We start from the raw sequence: 24,595 nt of genomic DNA on the forward strand, positions 1-24,595 counted from the left end.
AGATAGTTCATTGATATTGTACATTGCAATTTCCTACAAAATGTCATATGCTACAATGTAAAGGCAACTTCTTCAATTTGTTTCACAAGAAAAGTTGATCTTTGTAAATATTTATTGCATCATTTCCAAACACCTGCACAGAAGAGTGAGCATAAACTGCACATAAACTGAGAAAACGCGTTATAATATAAAGATACTGGTACATCACCGATTCACAATATTAGTAATAACACAAAAATATCTGTTTAGCTAAAATGTAATTAGGTGTTTTAATTAACTATACTTCAAATTGTTAATTACATAGAATATGGTTTTGCTTTGTTAATTCTGCTGACATTGAGCATTTAATATGGAGTAAAACTGTATGAAAATATCAAGATAAAAGGACTCTGAAAAATAATAGTCCATGACAAGATCAACATTAAGAAACTAAATCTTTAAATATAGTAAAGACTGAGGTATACTGTTTTACCTAACTACATATTGAAATGGAAGAACCTGAAATTGCATGCACACCTTTGAATTATTTGACCAGTCGTTTTATTAAATCTACTTATGGCACAAAGATTGCTTTATGATTTCTTTGAAAATTCAGTCTTATTCATCAAAAGGCCATTACTTTGGATTTTGTCATAAAAAAAGTTTGTCCAGATGTCCTCAACAATTTTCTCGTACTTTGCTAACCATAACTGATAAAATTCTGAAGGTTTCACTGTTATTGAAAATGAGCAGTTATCTCATTATATGCACACTTTGCATATAATGGAGAAATCCCTATCATGGATATGTCAGTATATAAAAGAAAGTGCAGTTCACATGTTATATGAGAAGGAGAAAGGGTGAAAAAGAGTCTCCAGCATTCTCTCATGTTTATAAGGACTAATCTATCCACATAGTTGTCAACAAGTCCCCTGGGAGGTGTCCTGCATCACCAAATGTCAGCAAAGTCACTTGACCCGTAGGTTTTATCATGATCCAGGTGAGAGAACAGTTGTGTGGCATCATTCTAAACCAGACTTCTGGAGGAAGCTGCAAGGCTCTGAAACACATACATTCCATCAGTCATTCTTATCCACTGCTTACTTGACTGCCATCATAAGCAGGGGAATATATGGCAGAATGGATGATTTTCAAAGTGTTCATAAAAAGTCCTCGATTTCTTGGTTTTCACACTCATGTCGGTTGATATTTTCTAGGCTATTATTAAAGAGAGAGTTTTAGTATCCAGCTGTGATTTGTGTGCATTTGAAAATGTTACCCTTACTTCATATTCTCTTGTCATTCTCCAGCACCTAGTTTTAGTAGCACCAATATAAATATCTTTAAAAGGAATGTCTTAAATTAAAATAAATTTATAGTAATTGCTATTTTACTCTCAATATCTGTTCTATTTCATCAGTTCAACATGTCCCATCCTTTCTTTATCTAGTTGAAATATCTTAAAATGGCCAATCACGTCTGAAAATTGTAATTCCTGTCATTAGTCAATCACAAAAATATATAACAAAACCTCCTGTAAAAACTTTTCCAAAGCTTGACTTGATGAAATAAATCATCTTCCTATGCACTAAAATCAAGAGTATAATCAAACATTTATGTAGTCATTCTTCTTTATAAACTGCTCCTTTTGCAGCTCTTTAAAATAATAATCTTCCCAGCCCACTAGTTTGTCAGGAGGAAGATGGCTGTATTCCCCTATGGTCAGTGCTGTGACCTGACCAGTGGGTTTTATCATGATATGGGTCATGCTGCAGTGGTGGACCCTGAACCTCAGCCATACTTCTGGGGGCAACTGCAAAGCCCTAGAATAACATTCAACAATTCACAAGTGTAGTGTTGTGTAATCAGAACTAATATAATTTTCAGGTTGACATTTCATCATGTTATTGAATATGCAGGACTACCTATATACATTTATCTCTTAAAGTGTAACTGATTCAGTGATTTGCAAAGAATCCAACATGGAAAAATCCAATGCTCACTGGGTCTAAACAAATTATATTTGAAATCACAATTTCAAAAGGCACAGATATTTACTCTGCAACTTGATATGAAGCACTCCAACTCCGAGGTTTTAAACTAAATCAGTGGTAATTACACACCTGCAGGTCAAATATCTAATGACATTAGCATGACACACTAGTATTTCATAACTATCTTCCTTCTGACTTGGGTCTGCTCTATGGAAGTAGTGTCTAAATGCAGCTTCTATTCTTGCTCCCTCTTGATAATACTAAAAACAATCAGAAAAGTTGGTACAAAAAGAAAAGGTATTTCTGAAGAGACAAAATTTGTTTAACTTGTGCAGCATGACATTTTACTTATTTTTTGTATTCTTTTTTGTAGCATCTGTACACAAGATGAAAACTTCCAATGAACCAGGAAGCATAACTCAAAAAGGCTAAGATAGACGTAATTTAAGCTTTAAAATAAAAATTTGCACAAAATAAACTTACAAAACACTAATTTAAAGAAAATCTAAAATTATCCCATTCTTGGAAGTACTAGCGACATAAGTACAATTTTTTTTTTAATATCTTAATCAAACTTATGTCATTGGCTCACCAGATGATCAGCTTTCCAGTAGCCAAAAGCTGGTTCTGGCGGAACAGTTCCACCTTCACGCAGGAGGTCACAGCTTTTGACGGGAAGGTTGGGATCTAGATGCTTCAGTATTATCTGAGCTGTCTCTGTGGCCCGCTTCATGGTTGAATACACCAGGGATGTATATGGAAGATTCAGAGATTTCAAGCGCTTGCCAGTAAACTCTGCTTGTTCCCTACCTATACAAGAGGAAATGAAAGATATGCAAAAACACTTTTACCAATTGTCACTTCCCATTTCTTGCAATAAAAAACCAAGCCTTACCTAGTTAATCATTTTTACATATATCATCACAGAACTAGAGGATCAGAGAGGCGATACCGCCTCCGAATATTGTACCACCAGCTGGAGCAAGCGCATTCGTATAGACCCCCACATACACAAAATAAGGGACACAGCCACCAGTCTTGTGCTTTACAAGCTGTAAAAATGCAATCAACAAGAATTTTCAAAATATGCAAAAAATATATATAACTAAAAATGGTACAATCAAATTTAAGTTCATCGTAAGGTAGGTCAAAGGTCAATTTCAAGGTCACAGCAAATTGCCAGTATATGACTTCCTATTCAAGTTCAATAGTAACTATGGACCTATCTCTGCCAGGTTTGGAGTTAAAAGAGAAAGAAATTAGCAGAGTTCAGTTCATGATAATAAGTAGGCCAAAGGTCAATTTCAAGGTCACACTTAGATTGCCAGTATATTACTCCCTATTTAAGTTCAATAGTAACTATGGACCTATCTCGCTAGTTTTGGAGATAAAAGGGAACCAAAATTTGCAAAGTTCAGTTCATGGTGAAAAGTAGGTCAAAGGTAAATTTTAAGGTCACAATAAATTGCTTCTAATGACTTTCTATTCAAATTCAATAGCAACTATGGGCGTATCGCTGCCAGTTTTGGAGATAAAAGGGAACCAAAATTTGCAAAGTTCAACTCATGGTGAAAAGTAGGTCAAAGGTCAATTTCAAGGTCACATTTAGATTGCCAGTATATGACTTCCTATTCAAGTTCAATAGTAACTATGGACCTATCTCTGCCAGTTTTGGAGATAAAAGGGAAGCAAAATTTGCAAAGTTCAGTTCATGGTGAAAAGTAGGTCAAAGGTCAATTTCAAGGTCACAGTAAGATTGCCAGTATATGACTTCCTATTCAACTTCAATAGTAACTATGGACCTATCTCTGCCAGTTTTGGAGATATAAGGGACTGAATGTTATAATTTTGGGGTTACCATAATGTGCCATAAATTTCCTACAGAAAAAATTAATTAAAATAAAGAAAAGGTCATTTTGGTCAAAATTCTTGAAATGGGAGGTGCTCTGAAGTTCCCGAAGTTCAAATTTGATGAAATAATGTCATTTTTGACCACAAGGTGTCTGCTTTGCCAAGCCTTATGTTTTATTTTTCGGGAGTTCAAAATTTATTATCCATTACCGTACTGCACATTTTGCTTTCACCACCAATATGTACTTTTTGATACAGCGTAACTCGAAAACCGTATGGAATACAAAAAAACGGAGACCACCTCCAGTGTTGGGCTTTACATGCTCTACAAAATGCAAAAAAGAATGGGTCTCTAGCATTAACGGTTCGCGAATTAGAGACAGTTTTCAGTTTCGGTATCTTATGGCCGCTACTCCTGTGAAAATGCACCGATTGACCCCAAATTCACGGAGATGAAAGATGACCTGAAGGGTAACACTTTCCAATAATATTATTGGTTAAGTCTGTGTGGTGTCTGAATAACAGGGCAAATAATTTTTTTTTTTGTAAAAAAATTCATTTTTTTGAAAATTTTGGCCCGTTTGACCTTGAAATAAAGGTCAAACGGGCCAAATCCAATGGCATATTTGAAATCTACACATATGACTTTTGGAAAGCCGTCTGTAGAAAATTTTCCCATAATTCCTTCCGTAGGGTAGATAATTAGCATTTAATTTTGCCATTTTTAGACAAGGGTGCATTATAATGAGTGCCACACCTAGACCCCAATACTGACAAAGCTCAATTTTTACGTGGAACGAGTTGAGATTATAGGTGACCTAAATCCAAGAGATGGGCACGGGGGCCCTTACCGTCTAGGAGGAGAAGCGGTAAAGGTAGCCGTCAGGCGGAGCTGGCGGAACGATCCGGACAATAATCCGGACAAATATTGGCGGTACAATAATTGAATGCTGTATATTTTAAATAAATTTGAATGTCTATTCATCAATTCATCAGACCACCAAGTCTAAAGTTCAAAATCAAATTTACAATCAAATCTTCAAAAGTAAGCAGGGTGTGCATAAAGTTTACCAACAGAGCTCAGTACTCTTCTTTCTTCCATGTCATCTCTCCTGTTTTGCCCATGTCTGACAAGGATCAAGTGTCTTGTTGCACCAACTTGGCACTTTTTCTCATTTGCCATTTCACAACCATTATGTGATTGATGTCTGAAACAAGATGGGAGTTATCTAGTTAGTAAAATAGTATATTTACCTAATTCTGTGAGCTCTCTCTGCGTGTCATCACACTTGCCCTCGCGGTTAAAGAGGCCATGGCGAATTAGAATGAGATGTCTGGTAGCAGTTGGTTTCTTTGATGATAATTTGGGCTCAAAAGACCTATCTTGGTCATTGTCAAGTGGACCACCTCCAGTGTCTGGTTCTCGTCTGAAACAATTTAAATGATAAGAAATGCTTTCAAAATTAAATGATAGATTAATAGATGGTTTGCTAAGTTACATGCAAAATACAGTCCTTGGTAACATACATTATACATATGCATATCTGTAACTGGCAGAAAAAATAATTTAAGAAGGTAAGCTTTAAATGATAATTAAGACTGAAAATGAGTTATGGCACAAAAGAAATGTGATGGATAAGAGACTTCAGTTTTTGTAGTCAGACAACCCAGGGAAGGCAGAGAGCTAGCTGTAGCTACTGAAATAAAATAAGTAGTTGAATTTTAAAACCCAACTTGGTTCACTTGCTGATGAGAACATCATCATCATGCTGGATGACCAAATAGAAACGGTCAAAAAAGGCAGTTATGAGATGACTTTAGATGGAGTATTTCACCCCCCCCCACCCCTTCCAAACACACAAATACATGCCCATCTTACAGACCAGGTTCTACATGTACGCACACAGTCTTACTAAGATATCAATCATGTTAATATCATCATACGATTTATACCAGAACTCCATTCAAACACATAAGACCCTAAACTACTAAAATGCTGTTCTAAATGTACATGCATAAAGAAAGGATAATGTGTTAATGGGAGAACCTAAAAAAACACCTACGTACTTATCCCAGTTATAGTCCCACTTTAGCACAGGCTCCCGGTCTGGACTAGGCAATGTAGAAGCTGATACGACAGGACTGAGGTATTTACTCCACATCCATCCCCCTGTGATGGCCCCTCCAGCCACGCCCACAGCCTTCAACACCCCCAGGAGCCTCCCTGACATCACGGCTCTCCAATGTAGAACTCCCTCTTCAAAAAATAATACACTAAATGAAAAGGAGGCACATATGAAGCATTGTCTAAATGATGAAGCCATATAAAGTGTTAAAATTATATCTTTCAAAAATATATCTTATTTCTGCCATTTAATTTACACTAATGTGCAGATATGTACACACGTGCAGATATGTACACATGGTGGACACCAGTCTGTATCAAGTGCATGTTCAGATATGTTTTGGGCATAAAGAATTGTACATGTACACATGATATTGTTCAGTTTCATTACTCAGGCCAAACAATGCAATCATGATGATAAGTTACTACTCCAGGGATTCCTTGTATATAAATACATACACATCTACAACTAGGGTAAATACTATTCCAAAGTTACCAGGGCTGCTGTGAATAGAAAATGCCATTTTTATTACACCTCCTTGACTTTATGTGCAACATTTAATATTAGTGTAAATGTAAATGGTTCTATGTAACTATTAAGACATCTTTTTTATGATGAATGTTCTTTTCCATTTTCCATTTTTTTTTTAAATTGTAAGAAATTTAAGTGAATGTACAAGTTAATACACTAAAAATGATCAATTAGATAAATTCAAATTAAATTTTCTGGAACTTTTCAAATTTACTATTACTACAGGTATTGTGAAGAAGTAAATATTATAACACAAATGATTTAGAAGCAGAGAAAAAACAATCAAATGATTTTATATTCATATACTCATTTCAAGTGTTTGTGAAAGAGTATGAGTGAATGTGCATGTTCCAAAAGTAAAAGTCCTTTATCACATTCATTATGACATTGTCTGAATTTTCTTGTTACAGTATGAATATTTTGCTACAGAATATGTTTAATTATGTTCAAATAAATAAGAAACCTTCATTATACATTTCTAAATTTTATTCATCAAAAATAAGACTCTTACATAAAGAATTAACCATTTATATGAATTGTTTTACTTTACAAACATTGATGTATTCATGGCAAATGACAGAAATAATTGTGAAAAGACAAATACATGGTTTCAGAATGCATGAGAAAAATAAATTGGTTGCCAAGATGTAATTGTTTTTCAAAAATCTGTATTAAGATGCCCATCCTAATTTTTGGATATAATGTCCATTCCTTGATTTGGTTGCACTGGAGTAGGCTCTAGGGATTTCTTGTATATAAATAACTTGTTATAAAATGTTGTAGAAATACTCAAAACTTCGTGAACTTTTAGTCTTAACAAATAAGTACATCAAACACTGCTGTAGCACTTTGAAGAAGACCATAAAACAAAAGTAAAATCTTTTGTGAAGCCCAGCTTAGTTAGCTGGAAGGCTTGATCTGTTTAGTTACTTTGTGAAACTAGCCCTGATGCATTGGCCAAGACTTTATTCTAGCCGCTGCAAATAACTACAGGCACACTGTCTTCTGAGAAGTTGTGCGTCATACTGTAGACCACAAAACTCTCATTGGCAAAATTTTCTTCATATAAATTTCAAAAATTTATTATCAATTGGTGGTTAAACAATCAGGTGGTAAATGACCAGAATCTCCTAATCCTTTCAAAGATACACGTCCACTTGGTCTTATGGTAAGCCAGGTTATACTGCAGTTATGTAGTGTGAGTCTCAACCATGCCTCTGGCGGAAACTGCAGAGCTCTAAAACAAACACAAGAAGAAGACCCTATTAAAATATATACTGCTAATGCTTTAAAGTTTTGTTTTTGCTCAATTGTATACCACTTCTCTTCCAGAGTTTTGAATGATTTAAAATAAAACAGAAAATCATTAACTTTTTTTTTCAATTTTTTATTAAAAACAAAATCAGCTTAACTGTCAAAAAAGTACTTAGAAAGCTGCAAAACAAGCTTTCTGTTTTATGATTGAAGAAGGTTGACAAGTCTCCATATACTTTTATGAAGCCCACTCATGTAAAGATGTTTGCTAATCAATTTTCATGTTAAATTATTGAAGACAAAATAAGGAGACCATAAGGTTTAGGACATGTGTGAAAGCCAGTTTGAAACAGCTCACATTGACTTGATAAATAATCTCCAAATAAATGTAGTAAATCATACTTTACTCTTTGATGGTCAGAGTACAACTGATCCTATGATAAACACTTGACCACATATATACACACCTGCATACAAAATATCTGATGACATTTGCATGGCATACATAAACTTCATAACTATCTTTTTCTTGACTTGGTTTTGCTCTATGGAAATATTTCCTAAATGCAGCTTCTATTCTGGCACCATCTTCAAAGAACTGCTAAATAAGGGAAAATCTTAAAATCATAAATAATTTCCTATATTTGCTTGGCTATATTTACTCACTGGGATTTCTTGAATAACAGTATTCTAGTCATAATTATCTTAATTCCTCACCACTAATAAAGCTATAAACTTAATTTATATTTAGATGACCATTAATTTAATGTGTGAGAGAAGAGTTGGATTTAAAAATCAAATCACAACGTCCACTTGAGATGCTCAATAACAACTAACTGAGCTCAAATGACTCCAAATCCAGCTTCAGTTTGACAGCTAATTGCACGTATTAATTATACCTACACTTTGCTCTGGCCTCCAATGTCCTACTGGTGGTTCTGGTTGAATGGGTGCTCCTTCCCTTATAAAACTACAGGTATTGACTGGAATATCTGGCGGCAGGAATTTCTGCACTATCTTGCCAGTTTCTGTAGCTCTTGCCATGGTGGAGTAAACCAACAGGCTGTAAGGAAGGTCAAGCTCCTTCAGCCTCTGTCCAACAAGTGCTGCTTGCTTCCTGCCTAAGTGGGACAAAAATACCATTCTTAAACAAAAGAAAAAATTAATCAATTTCAATCAAAATAATCGGGCTTAATTATGAAAATTTAAAGAACCATATAACAGCTCAAATACAAAGATTGGCATTTTTTCATCTACTGTGAATCAATACATATAAGTTTATGAAATGTCTCAAAACATTCCATTAAAAGGTCACTAACATTTAACACCAAAATCTTTGTAACAAATTGTTAAAAATGTGAATAATGTGCAATACCTAAATCTGTGAGAATCCTATCCTCGTCTTTCTCTCCTTTCAAATTGTACTGACCATGGCGAATGAACAAAAGATGTCTTGAGGCAGTAGGTTTTGCTTTTTCCAGATTATTTTCATATTCTTTTTGGTCCTTCTCACTTTTAGGAGGTCTTACCATACTTTTAGGTTCTCTCCTAAAATCCCAGCAAAATGTCTATTCATGTATGAAGTTTCACTCAAAAGAAAATGCATACTTTTAATGCACATGTGCTTTGTATTTGTATTGTCTTTTATTTGAAAAATATTCGTTGTTTAAATAAAGGCACAAAAATATTCTTACATCAGGATGAATAATGAATGTACATCAAAATGCTAGGTGTCAAACAATGTCAACTGGGAACCTGTTTATCTTGAAACAATACTTACTTGTCCCAGTTATAATCCCACTTCTTAGGAGTTTCTAACTGATCAGCATGACCAGGGGCATGTTTTGTTTTATCTTTGAACATATATCTACTGATCACCCATCCACCAGCAGCAGCTGCTCCAAACCCTGCTACCACCTGAACCAGTCTGGTAACTTTGTTTTTACCAGCCATCTGTAACATAACATATCAAAATACTGTCAAATGTATTTTGCAATGCAAATGAAATAATTTGAAATTTATATCTGGCATTCTGTATTTTGTATTTTGTCAAGTAACTGTTGTTGAGATTAATTCTCATCTTCATGAATAGCTGGTTTGACTCATCGTGTGATATCTCTTCAAATGTTTTGAATTAGAGTAAGGAATCTACAACCCGCTTTGGAGCATTTGCTCTTTACATAGCTCAATCATAAACTACAGGTAACTTTTCTATCAATAAAAATTTCAATTTAAAAAGCCATTGGTAGAAATGTATGAGCACTGGGGTGTTTTTACTCTGTTTGTTAACTGCTGCTACAAAACATTGTTTAGATATCAATTTTTTGTTGGGGAGGAGGATACAGAAGTGGTCTTTGTGTCATCTTTGCTTTATTTATGGATACTACAGATTCATTTTTGTGAATATATAAATATATATATATATTAAATGAAACTTATAGCAAAGCTGATACATATGAAAAAATCTTTCTCAAGGGATAGGCAGTGATACACATGGTTTCTTCAAGTGTCTTCAAATAAGAGTGAACATACTGACATATCAAATAAAAGTATTGATTAGTTCTACAAGTACGACACCAGCATATGCAAGCAAACAAAATGCATACCAATGTATTTTAAAAGATTATCTGTTGCAATAAATGATTTACATACCTTTCAATTTTGCCAACTACAGGGCACCATGGGAACCTAGTTATAATCATTTATGTCCAGACATCAATATCTCAAAATTTCCGTTCCAATTCAATTGTAGATCAATATATAGAGTACAGAAGCAAAAGTTTGTTTCAGCTGCAGAATAATTTCTGATGGTTGCTATTCAGCATTGCCTTGCACCAGCCGCCAAAAATACAAAACAATCAAGAGTCAATTTCAAATAACAGCATGGATTTTAAAGGTATCTTATCCAGGGTTTTCCTGCTGAATTAAATTTTCCTTGGAAAAAAAAACGTTATTTACTCCTGGTCATGTACTTACTTTGCAATTTATAGCACCTTCAAAATCAATGTAACCTGGTGAGAGGAAAATAATGCCGTGATTGTCTCAATTTTAGGCGTTACATACCTGCTTTAAGTACCTAGGATATGAACAAAAACCGACAACTGAGAATACAGTAAGAGATAGAGGGAGAAAAACTGTAGAGATCGAGAAGCGTTAACCAAGTTGATTTTTAAAAGGTTGAATAAAAAGGGGCAAACTCTATGTTAAAAGATGAAAGCGACACTTGCATACTTACTTAATTTGAATGAAATGATGGTATGACCACAAGTAAACTTAAGCCCGATGCACTACAATTAATAGCAAAGGAATAATTCACGTGGTAAGTATGGTCACCTGCTGCACTCCGATACAAAAAAGAACCGTGTGACAAGACGGATCATATTTCCGGTCAGCGTGCTGAGTGCCGCTGCTCTAATCGTTTTTATTTTTATAAATCGTTTATCATTAGATCGTATTTATTACATAAGTCAGATTATGCAGGAATGACACTGTAAGTAAGTAACGTTAATTTGTTATGTACAGGTACAGGAAAGATACCAGTTACGTTCAGCTCAAGGTCCCTACCATGTACATGTACGGCTAAAAACCGATGTATGATGTTTGAGCTTAATATTAACATACATGTAAAATCTTTAACTGGGCTAAGTCGACTAATGTTGAGCTGTATTATGTCAAATCAAATAAATTAAAACAAGAAAGGGAGTACTTACCGATACGGGGTGTCATGTTTTTTATTTTCAGATTTCTTTCTCGTATAGGATATAACAGTATCATCATATAATAAAAAATGTGGAAAGCTTACACAAGATTTGTAGAAAACATCACCAAGAGGGATTTTCAGGCAGTTAGTCTTGTTCTCAGTGCAAAGCAGACAGTGAATTTCACAGCAACTGGATGGAAAAGTCCACAGCTTTCCAGGCAAATGCACTGTCTGTTTCAAAAACAATTCAGGAACAAAAGTTATGCTTTCCCAGCAGTTTTTTATAGTTCCCAACAAGGGCTATCAAAGTGTGGGGAAAAAAGGCATAATGTCTTTATTCCGGATTGCTTTTCATTCCAAGAAAGGTCGCTGTTTACCACACATATAAGGGAAAACTCCCCACAATCTACTGCTAACCAAGTTAATCCAACTGGATTAAGAAAAAAGAGGAAGAGAAAGGTGGTATGTATCTGAAAATACCGAAATTTTATATATTTTTGAAATTGTGTACTGTATACAAACACAAGAGTACATACAAGAATAGGGCTACAAATTGAATATAAGTTTTCATTTAATTGTATTGCTGTATACTAAAAAAATATCACTTTATTTTTAGCAAGATTTTTCTATTCAAGCCTTTGCATTAGCGGAAGAGTTTAAAAGTCTGGAGAGTGTCACAACAGCACTTGAGAAGACTGGACTTTATAAGGTTTCACAGTTGCCCACTGGTAATGTATATTACAGACATTTGTCTTCTGAACTATACACTGGTGTTCCCTTATTTATTATTACATATTATAAAATGTTCATATTCAATTTTAATTGATAAATTTTCAAATTGGTTTCAAGAGTGTATAAGCATGTGATATTTACCTTGCTCATGTTTTCTGCCTTACAGATGCCGCAGCTGTACATTCGACATTTATTTATCAAACTGTAGTTCCTCAAATTCCCAGAGAATTTTTTGTATTTGAGCAAGTATATTTTACACTTTAAATATACAGATGTTGGATTCTTATCTATCTTATATTCTTCATTTATTTATAAACATATTGCAGAGAAGCCTCTGTACTCAGTACAGTATATATATATGGCTCTACATTAACTTAGGAAAATTTTACTGTAAAACTCACTAGGATCAATAATGAAAAATTTAGAACTTCAACAGTAAATCATAATGTTGGTTTCTGCTAAACAAAGTGAAACGAGGTAATATTGTAAAGTTTAGAAGTAGAACGTTTGTATTTGTTTTTCTATCACGTTTGTGAACCATTTTGCATTTTTTTTTTTATTCCTCTAGGAAAGGCACAGTTGTGTTTTGGAATGTTGAAGATCCTTCTGTAAGTGGAGTTTTATTTATTCATATATTTTGGGTGTGTGGGCAAATTATTGGTCTAAAATATTCCAGGAAATGGATTTTGATTACTTTTTACAAGTCACAAATATGAGAGGCAGAGAGGAAAAAATTGCTTTAAATTGGCCCAGGAAACAGATCACTGTCTCACTTTCAGTGCTTCTCTCTGTATTGCTTTAACCTCAACGTATCTTTCATGCAAAGCACTGTACTTAAAATATTGTTTTTCTGAAGACTTTTGAATGTTTGTGGCCCTGGCAATAATTAATTTCCACCTGTCAGCATTATAAGATTTTGACTTCTACTGCTTATCAAATCCAAAACCTGTTTTATTTTGATATCCAAAATTCGCCCATATGCCTTTTTAGTAATGTTGTACATATATCATCGAAGACAATGAAAATATGACTTTTGGACATTTTCAGATTTATACATAGGTGTAGTATACCTCCATTTTTTTTTCTCTCTCAGTACATTTATTGTTTTGAATTTTGCATCACCTGTTTTATAAATGATGGTTATTGCTTAAAATTGCATTAATGAGATGGTTTCTCTTTTTCAAGCAAAAACGTATTATTGAGACTTTAGAATCTCTTACTGTCCAAAAGTATAGTGATTATGATATGGAAGGTGAATTCATGGGATTTTACATTGAAGAAAGGTAAGGATACAAACAATTCTTCCATTTATTTTATTCTTCTGTTCTATAAACAGTTTGTAGACAAAAATAAAGCAAGTACTAATATTTAATGTTTTAAAAGATATACAAAATTTAAATTTTAATTTGGTGCCTATAGATGAAGTTCTTATAATTTTTAACTTCCATGAAATTGAAACTAAAAAAAATCATAAGTTATGTTTTGATCAAAACCATTTCCATGTAAATGACAGTGCTACAGAGGTTTCTTTGCGGTCAGGAAACATTCGCATCCCACCTCAAAATAAAGAAAATAAAGAACAGCTTCTTTTGGAGAAGTTTGCCATTTCACATGGTTTGATGCTGGCTGGTAAATTTGACTCTTGTTCTAGATTAAAATTATAAAATTTATCAAATTATCAAAATTTATCAAATAATATTAGTTATCTAACTACTATAATAATGATATGAAATATATAAAGGATCGTTTGGATTTAAGGACAAAAGTGATTTCTATAATAGGTGTAATTTGATGTCTGTAATGAAGAACTTATTGCCGCTTCAACAGAAATGCAGATTACTGGGAGTACATGTGCCTTTACTGCATTTTCAGTTCAGTTAGATTACTGTGAAACACAACTACAGAAATTTATTGAAAAATTGGCATACATTCCAGAGGTAAGATAAATATTTATGATTAATGCAAATCTTTGACATAGAATTTGATTAGATGCAAGGTAGACAACATTTTACTTCAGACTCCAAAGACGTACATATAGATCTATTGTTTAACATCTTATTTATAAAGAAAATATCATTATCATCTTAATACAAATGGTGTAATTTTAGGCACACATAGACATGCAACCCAACAGATCACCATGCAAGTCTTCTGATTTAATTGCTTACAGAGAATGTGCTTAAAATCAATATTGCATTGTGAATTTCATTAAAATTCCTGTCTTTTCTTCAGGATATGAAAACCAAAGGGAAGATGACAACTGAGCCGAGACAAGCAGTCCGGTATATTGGAGAACTATATGACTTGAGGTATAAACATTATACTGCAGTTTTTCTTGTGCATCTTTAGAACCTAGTTATAATAACTTAGTCAAAGTATTAACTTTACAATTTTATCATGAGGGAAGGGCAATGTTAAAAAGTAACCTAACAGTTTTTATAAATGCTAATGATTATTAGAATATTTCAGTGATCAATGAATGCAAATAACCACATTATTAAGAGTACAAAAATTCACCACAGTCACATATATACAGAATTTTAAGTAAGTAAATCAAGCAGAATTAGAAATATACTTATGATGTTCTTGTAGCATTCACTACAATATCCTCTGCCTCTAAGACAAGTGTCATAATACATTATCAGACTGAATGACTAAAATTTTACTAAAATTGTTTATTTCAGACATAGAGTCTTATTGGAGTCAGAATACATGGAGACTCCAGAGTTTTTCTGGAATAGAGAAGAACTGGAAGGTTTGTTTGATAATGTCAGGAGGCATTTGGAACTCAAGAACAGGGTGGATGTAAGCTCATTTTGCCACATGACAAATTTTATTTTCATTCTTATTAATAGATTTTCATGTTAATATATGACAGTTTTTACCATTTTCAATGAATCTAACAATAATTAGATTTAGCTCTACATGCATATTTTTTTTCTTTTAGCTTGGTTATTGGTTAATTTTCACTATTTGGCTTTGCCTAGATTGTTATAAATTATTGTAATATATTATATATCCTGTACTAGAATAGAATTTGTAATTTATTTTCTACAGGATATAGTTGTTGAAACCTTGTTTCTCTTTTTCATTATTTTATTAATTAATGAAATCAGTATTTGAAATCTACTATGTAAATATTATTATTATTATTATTATTATTATTATTACGTAGTAGATTTCAAATACTGATTTCATTAATTTGTGTGATAAAATATAGTTTCATTTTCACATCCATTTGATTTTATTTTAGGTGATGAAAAGTAAACTTTCTTTGTGCATTGATCTTATGGACAATATCCAGGAAGCACTGACTCACCAACATGGAGCCCGCTTGGAGTGGATTATCATAATTTTGATTGCTTCGGAGGTAAGCTTGAAACCTTGACTGGAATAATCTTTTGGATAAATGTTGATTTTCAATGTACTACGAAATTGAATAACAGTGCTTGGCAAGTTTTCTCCCACCCATTTTACTGTTCAGTGCCTCATCATGCATTGCAACGATTATTCTCCATGCTCATTACTACATATAGGAAAGTGTTCATGACAAAGCATGGTACATACCCTGGTACACACAGTGATAAAGTTGCATTCATGAAATAAATTTTTTTTCAGTATTCAGAGTCTAGATTTATACTTAAAAAAAAAAAAAAAAAAAAAAAAAATATATATATATATATATATATATATATATATATATATATATATATATATATATATATATATTTATTGAATAACATTGACTATGTGTACTAATTTTGAAAAGTTGCTTATGTAGCCACATTATTTTATTATGTAATGTAACCACATTCTTTTGTCACCTATACATGCGACGTAACGTCACACGTGAATATTCTGAGTGCGACGTCTTACACTGACCGTTTATTACCAGAGTCTTTTTTGTATTTTGTTTTGTTTTCGCCCATGACGAGGCCTCAGGGCCGAAACGGCCGTAGGGCATTTTTAAATAAAATGGACAGAAAAGTCTAATTTATTCGTATCCTTGATTTTATATATATATATATATATATATATATATATATATATATATATATATATATATATATATATATATATTAAAAAATTTTTTTTTTCTTGGATATTTTGAGAATTCTTGTTTATTGCATTTTATGGAGCTTGTCATTGGTAGTGGTGTTCCTTTTTTTTTTTTTGGTTTTCCATACGAATGAGCTTACTCCAGCTGGTGGTACAATATCCAGAGGCGGTATTGGCTCTCTGATCCTCTAGTTCATGAAATGAATTTAACTTTTTACATTTAACAACTTCAGATTTTGATAGAACTTCTAAGGTGGAAAGGAGCAACGGTCTGGGCCTGGCTTTGGGGAGAAGAGGCAGCAGAAAAATCTGACAAACTAGAACAACTAAACCAGGAAGACTCAGACCCCATTTCCAGAGATTAGATTGATCTACTTTAGATAGACCTAACTCCCTGGGGGTTCACGCTAAATAGCTGTCAGCCGAGCGGACATGAAAGTTAATTACCCCCTTACAGCTTGAAGTAGGCGGGACGGCCATTTAAGCCGGATTATCTGACAGTAATCTAGTGAGACTCCCCGTGGGGATAGATTGATCTAAAAGCTCTGGGAATACAGCCTAATTTTCAGTGCTGCTGTTGGGATACTGTATGGCATTCTGTTTCTTAATAAAATTGATACAGTTGCCACTGGAACAACTTTGTTTTTGCAATGTGGATCAGATATTTGAAACTCATGGATTAATACCCAGTCAACTAATTTTTGCAAAACTGTTTTCAGTGAATCATGTAATAAAAAAAGTTTTAACTATAGGGGTTAACATTTAAGATAATTGTATATTACAGTATTTTGTTTTGCAATTATCATCATGGGATGTTGTCAATTATCAATATATTAATTAATCAGACATGAGCCTGGGTTTCAAAAGAAAAAAAAATTTGAACATATATAATGGAACCCAACACTTAACAGACCTTGGGGTCCAGGACTGCCTTAGAATTAAATTTAAAAAAGTTGAATTCCACGTTTCTGTAGAAAAAGCTCATGTCTGCTAAATTGGGTTTTGGTGTTAAGCGGAAGATTCCACTAAAATCCCATTTTACAGGACCTATTTAAGTGCTCATTGACATTCCTTTGCAAACCAGAAAACCGGCTTCGTTGCTACCCATTTACACACAAATACACATTACTTGTCTTCCCATGAAGAGCAGGGGTAGGAATCTTGAAGTTAAATCAATTAATAATTATAATGTGAGTTCATCAGCGCAATGATAAGGGATAATTGAGCATTGCAATTCTTCCAAATGCATTATCAGCTATTGACTACCTTATCATCAACTTTATTTCTAAAAAAATTATGAAGGCAAATTAGGGTGGACAATGCCAGCACTAATGGTTTAGCTTTTCTGATTTGTAGTGGTCCTGAAAAGGGCCGTTTTGTTGAGAGTAAATGCAGAATTTAAGCACGCTCTCTCTTCTTTTCAGGACCAACAAATATCAGTGAAAAGCTATGCCAATAAGGTCAATGATTATACGTCTTCTGGCCACTATGTTAACACCCCCACCCCCGAATAAAAACAAAATCCATATTATACAGTTACCTTGTATGTCTTGAAACAGCATATTATGTCAAATTAATGTTTAACTTATTATTTTAGGTATACCTTTTAATCAAATTTCTTAGGCAAACAAGTCCCTCGTGTATAAGCAAATATATATATATATATATATATATATATATATATATATATATATATATATATATATATAGATAGATAGATAGATAGATAGATGATGCAGGCCTAATCTACCCTGAGTGTAAGGGCACAGTAAAGCTAGCTTGCTCACTATACCTTTATAGGTTATATATATGAAATCAAGTTGACAATACCGAAATGTAGAGCCTAGGTCAGCCTAATCCTAATCCAGTCAGCTTTGTGCTATGTCAGCGAGTTGAGTTGGGTACAATGCATCGTCATCAGCAATTAGTAAAAAAATCTGCTTGCGTAGGGTGAATCTATCTATTAATAGTAGACTCTTACCTGTTGCAAAACAATCTTTACATAATAAGAGAAAATCCTGAAATTTCAAGCCTCTAAGCTACTACTATTCTTCACATAACCAATGACTGCCTTATAACAAAATTAATTTCGTTGAACATATCATTCAATGCAATCATAAACTGATCAGACAAGATCCCTTTCAAGGAGAGGAGTCATTTCTCAAAGCAAAATCTTTTTACCAACTAAACAATCATTCATTACTTGAAAATGCTGTTAGTGTGAAACCTAAATCCTTCTTAGCATAGTTAAGTAAACTGACAGTGCTCATGAAATAATCTATTACGAAAATTTGATATCTTGATCAGTATGAACAGAATGAAAGAATATCATGGTAAAATTGTGTGTTGTTTCGTTGATGTCATTGAGTATTGTCAACTCAAGATCTTCACTTTATATGTCAAACAGTTTATGTTCATTTTCATTAGAACCTTTGCATCCGAAATACATAAACTTGCTGTTGAAATCTCCAATAAAGAGACAGTGTGTATATTGATTTGCGAAGAAACTGTTTCCTTGTTTGGACAAGTATTCTGTGGGTTATAAATAGCGACAATAGCAGTTTTTCACTTTTGTACATTGGTCTCAATGCCCACTACTTCTGCAGTCAGATTGTCGGTGTTTATATCGTGGTGCGGTAAGTCTTTTCTAATTAGAATGGCCTCACACCCTCCTCTTGAGTCTCCATCTTTTCTGGTCGTATCAAATCCTGTGAAGGACTCATTTAAGGGGACCACGTCCGGTTTATGTTCTGATAAGTATTCTACAAGGGAATACTGGAAACAGTACAGTAGTAGTATAAGTTTGCTTCGGTAGAGCCATTGCGGGAAAGTTACGAGGTCTCATGCATCGAGATGCAAGAGCCTCTTTCAATCCCCCGAGTTCTTGTATATTGTCTTTTGCCTCTGTTACTGTGGCACGTCTGTCCGTGGTGTTATTTGGACGACTTGGATTTTTTTCTTTGCCCTTCCTCTTACACCGAATATGGGGCGTATGAATGCCTTGTATGCTCTAATCAAGGTAGAGCTTGAGGCACCCCAGCTGGAGCCTCTCAGTCTTACTAGGAGATTTGTCCTCTGTCTTGCTTTGGTTGTTAGATTTCTTATATGTGTTTTGAATGTCAGTTTTTGGTCTAGCGTGATGCCGTGTAAAGCGGCTTCCTTGACTTGTTTGATTTTTTCACCAAATAGATGAACTTCAGGCTGTATTTTTCTTTTTTTTTATTACGGAAAACCACTAACTGAGTTTTTTGGGTGTTTAATTTGAGCACCAGAGTTCCAAGTCTCTGAGTACCAAGTTTAGTCTTATTTCTAGTGCTTTAGTGCTTTTAGCACTGGTCCATATCCCGAGATCGTCAGCAAATTGTGACGCCTCCACTTTGTGGGAAGGGTGTATGGGGAGGTCATTAATGAATTCACATAAATTATGAAGAGAAGAGGGCTGAGAACTGACCCTTGCGGTGTGCCCGCATTCAGCCTGACTGGATGGGAGAGATTTGTTCCCACTTTGACTTTTATTTCTCTTTCATTGAGGAAAGAAGATAGCAGTCTTACGAGTTTGTTTGGAATGCCGTAATGCCCTAGTTTGTACTTCAGTCCATCATTGCCACACGCTGTAGAATGCTTTTTTCACATCGAGCAAGATTGTTCCTGTGGCCCACTGTTTATTCATGGCTAGGAAAATATAAGTTTCCTCTGTAATACGAATGCCCTCTCTCCCCCGGATATGTTTATACACATCATGAGAAATGAAATGTGATTAAAATTTTGTGATACAAAAGAAATGGATGTGATTACGCCCCTCCTCATATTTGTACAGAAATGCTTGGAGAAGAGAGTAAGTCTTTTTGCGCATGTCCAAACCAGATCATGATACCAGTGTGAGACCCGTTATGCGCTGTCAGCAGAGACTGGGCGTGTAGATCAAACCTTGTAAATTAATTATGAAATGCGACATACGTATCCATTTGTATAGTCATTGACATCAGCAATATGCTAATCTATATAGATATTTATTTATCTATTTATTTGTCTGTACTATGTTATAGTTACTAGTATTGTTATTGATTGTACCTTTATGTGAAGGTGTTTGTCAATAAAGAATCGTATCGGCTAGTTCGGCTGTTTCCACTAATCTGGGCCCGGTTGCACCAACAGGGCGTAAATTTACTCGGCTACGACTGTCGTAAACAGCAACGCCTGGCGTCCGTGCGCCAGGTTTACTCTCCCTGCTTACGCCCGTTGCACCAAGACAAAAACTGATCGTCGTAACTACGCCCGAGTAACGCTCCGTTGCGCCACTGGCCAACAATACGTGGATGGTATAATTGGGCAAATGAGGAGTTCTCAGCTGCAGTCATAATGGAATGATGACATAAATAAACACAAAAGGAGCATTTCAGTGACGGAGAAATTCATGAGCTACATTATTCCATTTTGATTTAGAAATAAGAACGTTAAAATACGTTAACTTTGCTGTTGCCTTGGATATATAGCAATAAAATCGTAAATATATTCCGAATCAAAATATTATTATAGAATGCTATGTATGCTATTATAGTATGCTGTTGTAAATGAGAAAAACGCGTTGGAGGCAGTACGTATTTCTATTAATGGATTTGAACACTTTCACATTTGTTATTGGAACATTTGAGTCTGAAAATAATCAAAAAAAGCCAGCATTGCTTTCTTTTTATAATTTTACTACAATTTCATGACCTTTTTTATCTATGGTTACACCGTGAGGTATCATTTAATTCAATCGAGCTTACATCTTGGAGATTGAGAAATACAAGAGACCTAATACATATTATATGAGCCTTAAAATGTTGATATTTTAAGCTTTCGTCTCTATGTTTATATATAGTAAAATATGAATGATATAAAATGTGAATAAAAAATGACTATGGTTTGTTATGGTTTGTCAAAAATCGTGAAAAGAATTAAAGACACCGTACTGCTGAGAGCCAAGGCGTGTCGACATGAGTGGTAAGATTTAATTTGAACACATGCATGTACATGTACATGGCTACACACATAATGTATTTAATAATCACTTATATATATATATATATATATATATATATATATATATATATATATAAGTGTATAAAATTAGTTTTTTAAAAACCAAGCTATACAGACGGAAGTTTTGTGTAAGAAATAAACAAAAAACAACCCACATAATCTACGTTAACTACGATAATTGTCATCAAACTCTCTCTGTGCCAGCCTAGCCATAGTGGAAAACGAGCTACGACCGACTTACTCCACCTAACTAGCAGGCGTAAATTTACGACTAAGTTAAGACCGACGTAAACACTACTCCAGTTTGGTGCAACTGGCTTTTCTCGGGCGTAGCATTTTGCGCCCGGTTTACGCCGGCGCAACTGCTACGCCTCACTTACGACCGGTTGGTGCAACCGGGCCCTGACCAACAAATATCAATGAAAAGCTATGCCAATAAGGTCGAATTATTAGACGTCTGCTGGCCACTATATGAGCATCCCCGAATAAAAACAAAACCTATTATATTGGAACCTAGCTTGTGCGTCTGTTTAACTCATTATTTTACATACGCCTTTTAATCGTTTCAAAATAAATTCAAAGTTTTAGGCGAACAAGTCCCCCGTGTAATAGCAACAATGTACACAGATGCCTAATCTACCCTGAGAGAAAGTACAGTAAAGATAGCTTGCTCACTATACCTTTTCGTGTGTTGGCTTTACAGTGCGGTATTGCTGATGTGGGCTATATACTGCACAGAAAGCTCTTTTTGGTCTGAAAAGCTGTAAGCCACTTTCTACTAGACTGTCGTCATCAATAAAAGAAAAAAAGTACTATTTCATACTCTCGATACGGCTTTTCAATGATCACTGACAGATCTCCCGTAGAAAAAAATCAACTTACGCTTTTGCAACGAACTTCTAGGTGTACATACTAGACCAAAGATGTGATAAAAACTCTATCCAGAAGTTTAGGGAAAGATTCAGGGACAGAATAACACAAGAATGACAGAGAGAGAGAGAGAGAGAGAGAGAGAGAGAAATAACCAACACCAAGTCCAAATTGCAATTTTATTGTCAATACAAGAACAAATATGTGAAGGAAAGATACTTAGATACAATTAAAGATAGAGATAAATACACCACTTTAACTCGATTCCGCATAAGTGCACACAACCTATAGGTATGGAAACAGGTAGACATGAAAGAATTTCTCAAGCAGAGAGAATTTGCAAAAAGTGTGATTCTGGGAAAATAGAAGATGAAATCCATTTCCTAGTGTCTTGCCCTCTTTATACAGATCTCCGATATGATCTTTATTCACTGTACAAAAGACAATATAGTAACTTTGAGCATCTTACCAGAATGGATAAATTTATAACACTAATGACTGGTTAGAAGAATGAACATATATGGCCACTTAGGCTCTGCCAAATATGTTTTGCTTTTTTTCTTACAAGTAGTCATACTATATCACTATGTAAAATAATTGCTATTTATTTATAATTGCATTCCTATAGTACATTTTCATCTACCATGATGTAGATGCATACGATGCAATGAATAAAGCAAAGCATATATATGAAAACAAGCCGGCAATACCGAAATCTAGAGCTTAAGGTGGCCTAATCCCAATCCAGTCAGCTTCATGCTATGTCAGCAAATTGAGCTGGGTACAATGGATCGTCATCAGCAATAAGTGCTAAGGTAACCACTTACAACAGATAATAAATCGCCCTGGGTAGGGTGAATCTATCTATTAAAAGTAGACTCTTACCTGTCGCAAAACAAACTCAACATAAAAGAGAACATCCTGAGATTTCAAGCCTCTAAGCTACTACTATTCTTCACAAAACCATTGATTACCTTATAACAGAATTGATTTCGTTTAACAAATCGTTCAATGCAATCATTAAGCAGCAATCAAACACGGTCCATTTCAAGGAGAGGAGACAAGATTTCACTTAATTTTCACCAACTAAACAATCATTAATTAATTGATAATGCTGTTATTGTGAAATCTAATTCTGTCTTAGCAAAGTTAAGTAAACTGACAGAGCCCATGAAATAATCTATAACGAAATTTTGATATCTTATTCAGTACAAACAGAATGGAAGAAAATCACGGTAAAATTGTCTTTAAAAAAAAAAAGCTATTATTTCCTTTTTATTGATTTTAAAATTTGTCTTTCTTGTTGTAGATGTTATTCATAATAATATTGTCAACTGTGCTGAAGTGCATGCTTAAGGCACTTTATTTTTAAGAGAGAATTTTTTAAAAGTATTTTATCTGCCACTAAAACCATAGTAGCTCCAATGTCCTGTAGCTGCTAACAAATAATCAAATAAAAACTCCAGAATACACAGTGATTTCACCTAATTTAAATGCATTTGTCAACATATTGTATGTGAAAATAAAAAAAGGAAAGCGTGTGCTAATCAGCAGTGTAATACATAACAATTAAGTAATATTTCCACTTGTTACTGTAGATTACGTATGTTATGTCTTTCAAATTCAATTGTGTGCCGGGGATCATCAAGGCCTCTACTTTTCAAACAGCTGATAATTTACTTATTGGTTTAGATGTTGAGAAACATGCCCACAATGAGAGCAGAGACAATGCTATACTGTGTAAATAAAAGATTGTAGAATGCAAAACGAATTCTTCTATGTCAGAGTGTAGGGATTCTTGTGCGTGTGTGAACATGCACATTTCTTGTTTGTTATCACGTGTATGTCTTATAATAACATTTGGTATAGCTTTCCTGGAAAGATATGGTTGGTCCTGAAAAGGACCGTTTGTGTAAATCACCGACTTGCTGATTTACTTGGAGCTGGTGTACTTGGTGACGGCCTTTGTGCCCTCACTGACAGCGTGCTTAGCAAGCTCACCGGGCAGCAAGAGACGGACAGCAGTCTGAACCTCTCGGCTGGTGATGGTGGAACGCTTGTTGTAGTGGGCAAGGCGGGAAGCTTCACCGGCAATACGCTCAAAGATGTCATTGACAAAGCTGTTCATGATGCTCATGGCTTTGCTGGAGATACCGGTGTCAGGGTGCACCTGTTTCATCACTTTGTAGATGTAGATGCTGTAGCTTTCCTTTCTCTTCCTCCTTCTCTTCTTGTCACCACTACGTGCGGCCTTAGCCTTACCGGCTTTCTTGGCGCCCTTGGAGCTCACTTTGGGAGGCATGGTACTTGTATTCTACCGTACAAATTGAACGTTGAATACTGGCAGAAGAGAGCGTTTTGTATTTATACAACGCGTTATGCAAATAAGGGGATCCAGCGCTACACGTTGTGAAATTCACAATCGGATTGGGTGAAGTTCCCAGCGCGCAACAAATGCAGCGTCGAAGCCGAGG

At 34.5% G+C, this 24,595-nt stretch overlaps 3 protein-coding genes across 14 annotated transcripts; 1 reads left to right on the forward strand and 2 right to left on the reverse strand.

Annotated features, from left to right (window-relative positions):
- Nucleotides 1-94: 94 nt before the first annotated feature.
- On the reverse strand, nucleotides 95-11,112 carry LOC106169662 (serine/threonine-protein phosphatase PGAM5, mitochondrial). Of its 11 annotated transcripts, none has more exons than XM_024077353.2 (7): nucleotides 10,971-11,090; nucleotides 10,712-10,811; nucleotides 5,892-6,081; nucleotides 5,079-5,251; nucleotides 2,566-2,783; nucleotides 2,103-2,233; nucleotides 95-1,802 (listed from the first exon to the last, which is right to left on the reverse strand). In XM_024077353.2, exons 3-7 carry the CDS (start codon nucleotides 6,053-6,055, stop codon nucleotides 1,586-1,588), a joined length of 903 nt encoding a protein of 300 aa, XP_023933121.2. In that variant the 5' UTR covers nucleotides 6,056-6,081; nucleotides 10,712-10,811; nucleotides 10,971-11,090; the 3' UTR covers nucleotides 95-1,585. The 11 variants fall into 11 exon arrangements, with proteins under 11 accessions (XP_023933121.2, XP_023933122.2, XP_013404673.2 ...); XM_024077354.2 differs by having other exon boundaries at nucleotides 10,712-10,746; nucleotides 10,971-11,080; XM_024077358.2 differs by lacking the exons at nucleotides 95-1,802; nucleotides 2,103-2,233; nucleotides 2,566-2,783; nucleotides 5,079-5,251; nucleotides 5,892-6,081 and adding exons at nucleotides 6,950-7,718; nucleotides 8,203-8,336; nucleotides 8,639-8,856; nucleotides 9,111-9,283; nucleotides 9,516-9,688 and having other exon boundaries at nucleotides 10,971-11,092.
- LOC106169663 (required for meiotic nuclear division protein 1 homolog) lies at nucleotides 11,085-21,127 on the forward strand. Of its 2 annotated transcripts, none has more exons than XM_087002390.1 (12): nucleotides 11,085-11,229; nucleotides 11,477-11,897; nucleotides 12,052-12,163; nucleotides 12,334-12,409; nucleotides 12,736-12,775; nucleotides 13,353-13,450; nucleotides 13,681-13,796; nucleotides 14,040-14,104; nucleotides 14,400-14,476; nucleotides 14,852-14,972; nucleotides 15,421-15,537; nucleotides 16,460-21,127. In XM_087002390.1, exons 2-12 carry the CDS (start codon nucleotides 11,523-11,525, stop codon nucleotides 16,589-16,591), a joined length of 1,329 nt encoding a protein of 442 aa, XP_086858516.1. In that variant the 5' UTR covers nucleotides 11,085-11,229; nucleotides 11,477-11,522; the 3' UTR covers nucleotides 16,592-21,127. The 2 variants fall into 2 exon arrangements, with proteins under 2 accessions (XP_086858516.1, XP_086858517.1); XM_087002391.1 differs by having other exon boundaries at nucleotides 11,092-11,225.
- Nucleotides 21,128-24,006: 2,879 nt separating this feature from the next.
- LOC147763872 (histone H2B, gonadal) lies at nucleotides 24,007-24,579 on the reverse strand. Its single transcript, XM_087002398.1, has one exon. It carries the CDS (start codon nucleotides 24,421-24,423, stop codon nucleotides 24,055-24,057), a length of 369 nt encoding a protein of 122 aa, XP_086858524.1. The 5' UTR covers nucleotides 24,424-24,579; the 3' UTR covers nucleotides 24,007-24,054.
- Nucleotides 24,580-24,595: the final 16 nt, after the last annotated feature.

Source organism: Lingula anatina, chromosome 1, assembly GCF_051362555.1.
Source record: "Lingula anatina isolate TDL-2025a chromosome 1, LinAna3.0, whole genome shotgun sequence".
Classification (NCBI taxonomy): domain Eukaryota; kingdom Metazoa; phylum Brachiopoda; class Lingulata; order Lingulida; family Lingulidae; genus Lingula; species Lingula anatina.

Coding starts and splice junctions, on each gene's coding strand:
- LOC106169662 (XM_013549218.2), bottom strand. CDS start 6,055: ATGTCAGGGAGGCTCCTGGGGGTGTTGAAGGCTGTGGGCGTGGCTGGA. Junction 2,784..5,078: donor GAGAGAGCTCACAGAATTAG/GTAAATATACTA, acceptor CCTCTTGTATAG/GTAGGGAACAAGCAGAGTTT. Junction 1,803..2,102: donor ATTAGATATTTGACCTGCAG/GTGTGTAATTAC, acceptor ATGTTATTCTAG/GGCTTTGCAGTTGCCCCCAG.
- LOC106169663 (XM_087002390.1), top strand. CDS start 11,523: ATGTGGAAAGCTTACACAAGATTTGTAGAAAACATCACCAAGAGGGAT. Junction 12,410..12,735: donor AGAGAATTTTTTGTATTTGA/GCAAGTATATTT, acceptor TTATTCCTCTAG/GAAAGGCACAGTTGTGTTTT. Junction 15,538..16,459: donor TAATTTTGATTGCTTCGGAG/GTAAGCTTGAAA, acceptor TAACAACTTCAG/ATTTTGATAGAACTTCTAAG.
- LOC147763872 (XM_087002398.1), bottom strand. CDS start 24,423: ATGCCTCCCAAAGTGAGCTCCAAGGGCGCCAAGAAAGCCGGTAAGGCT.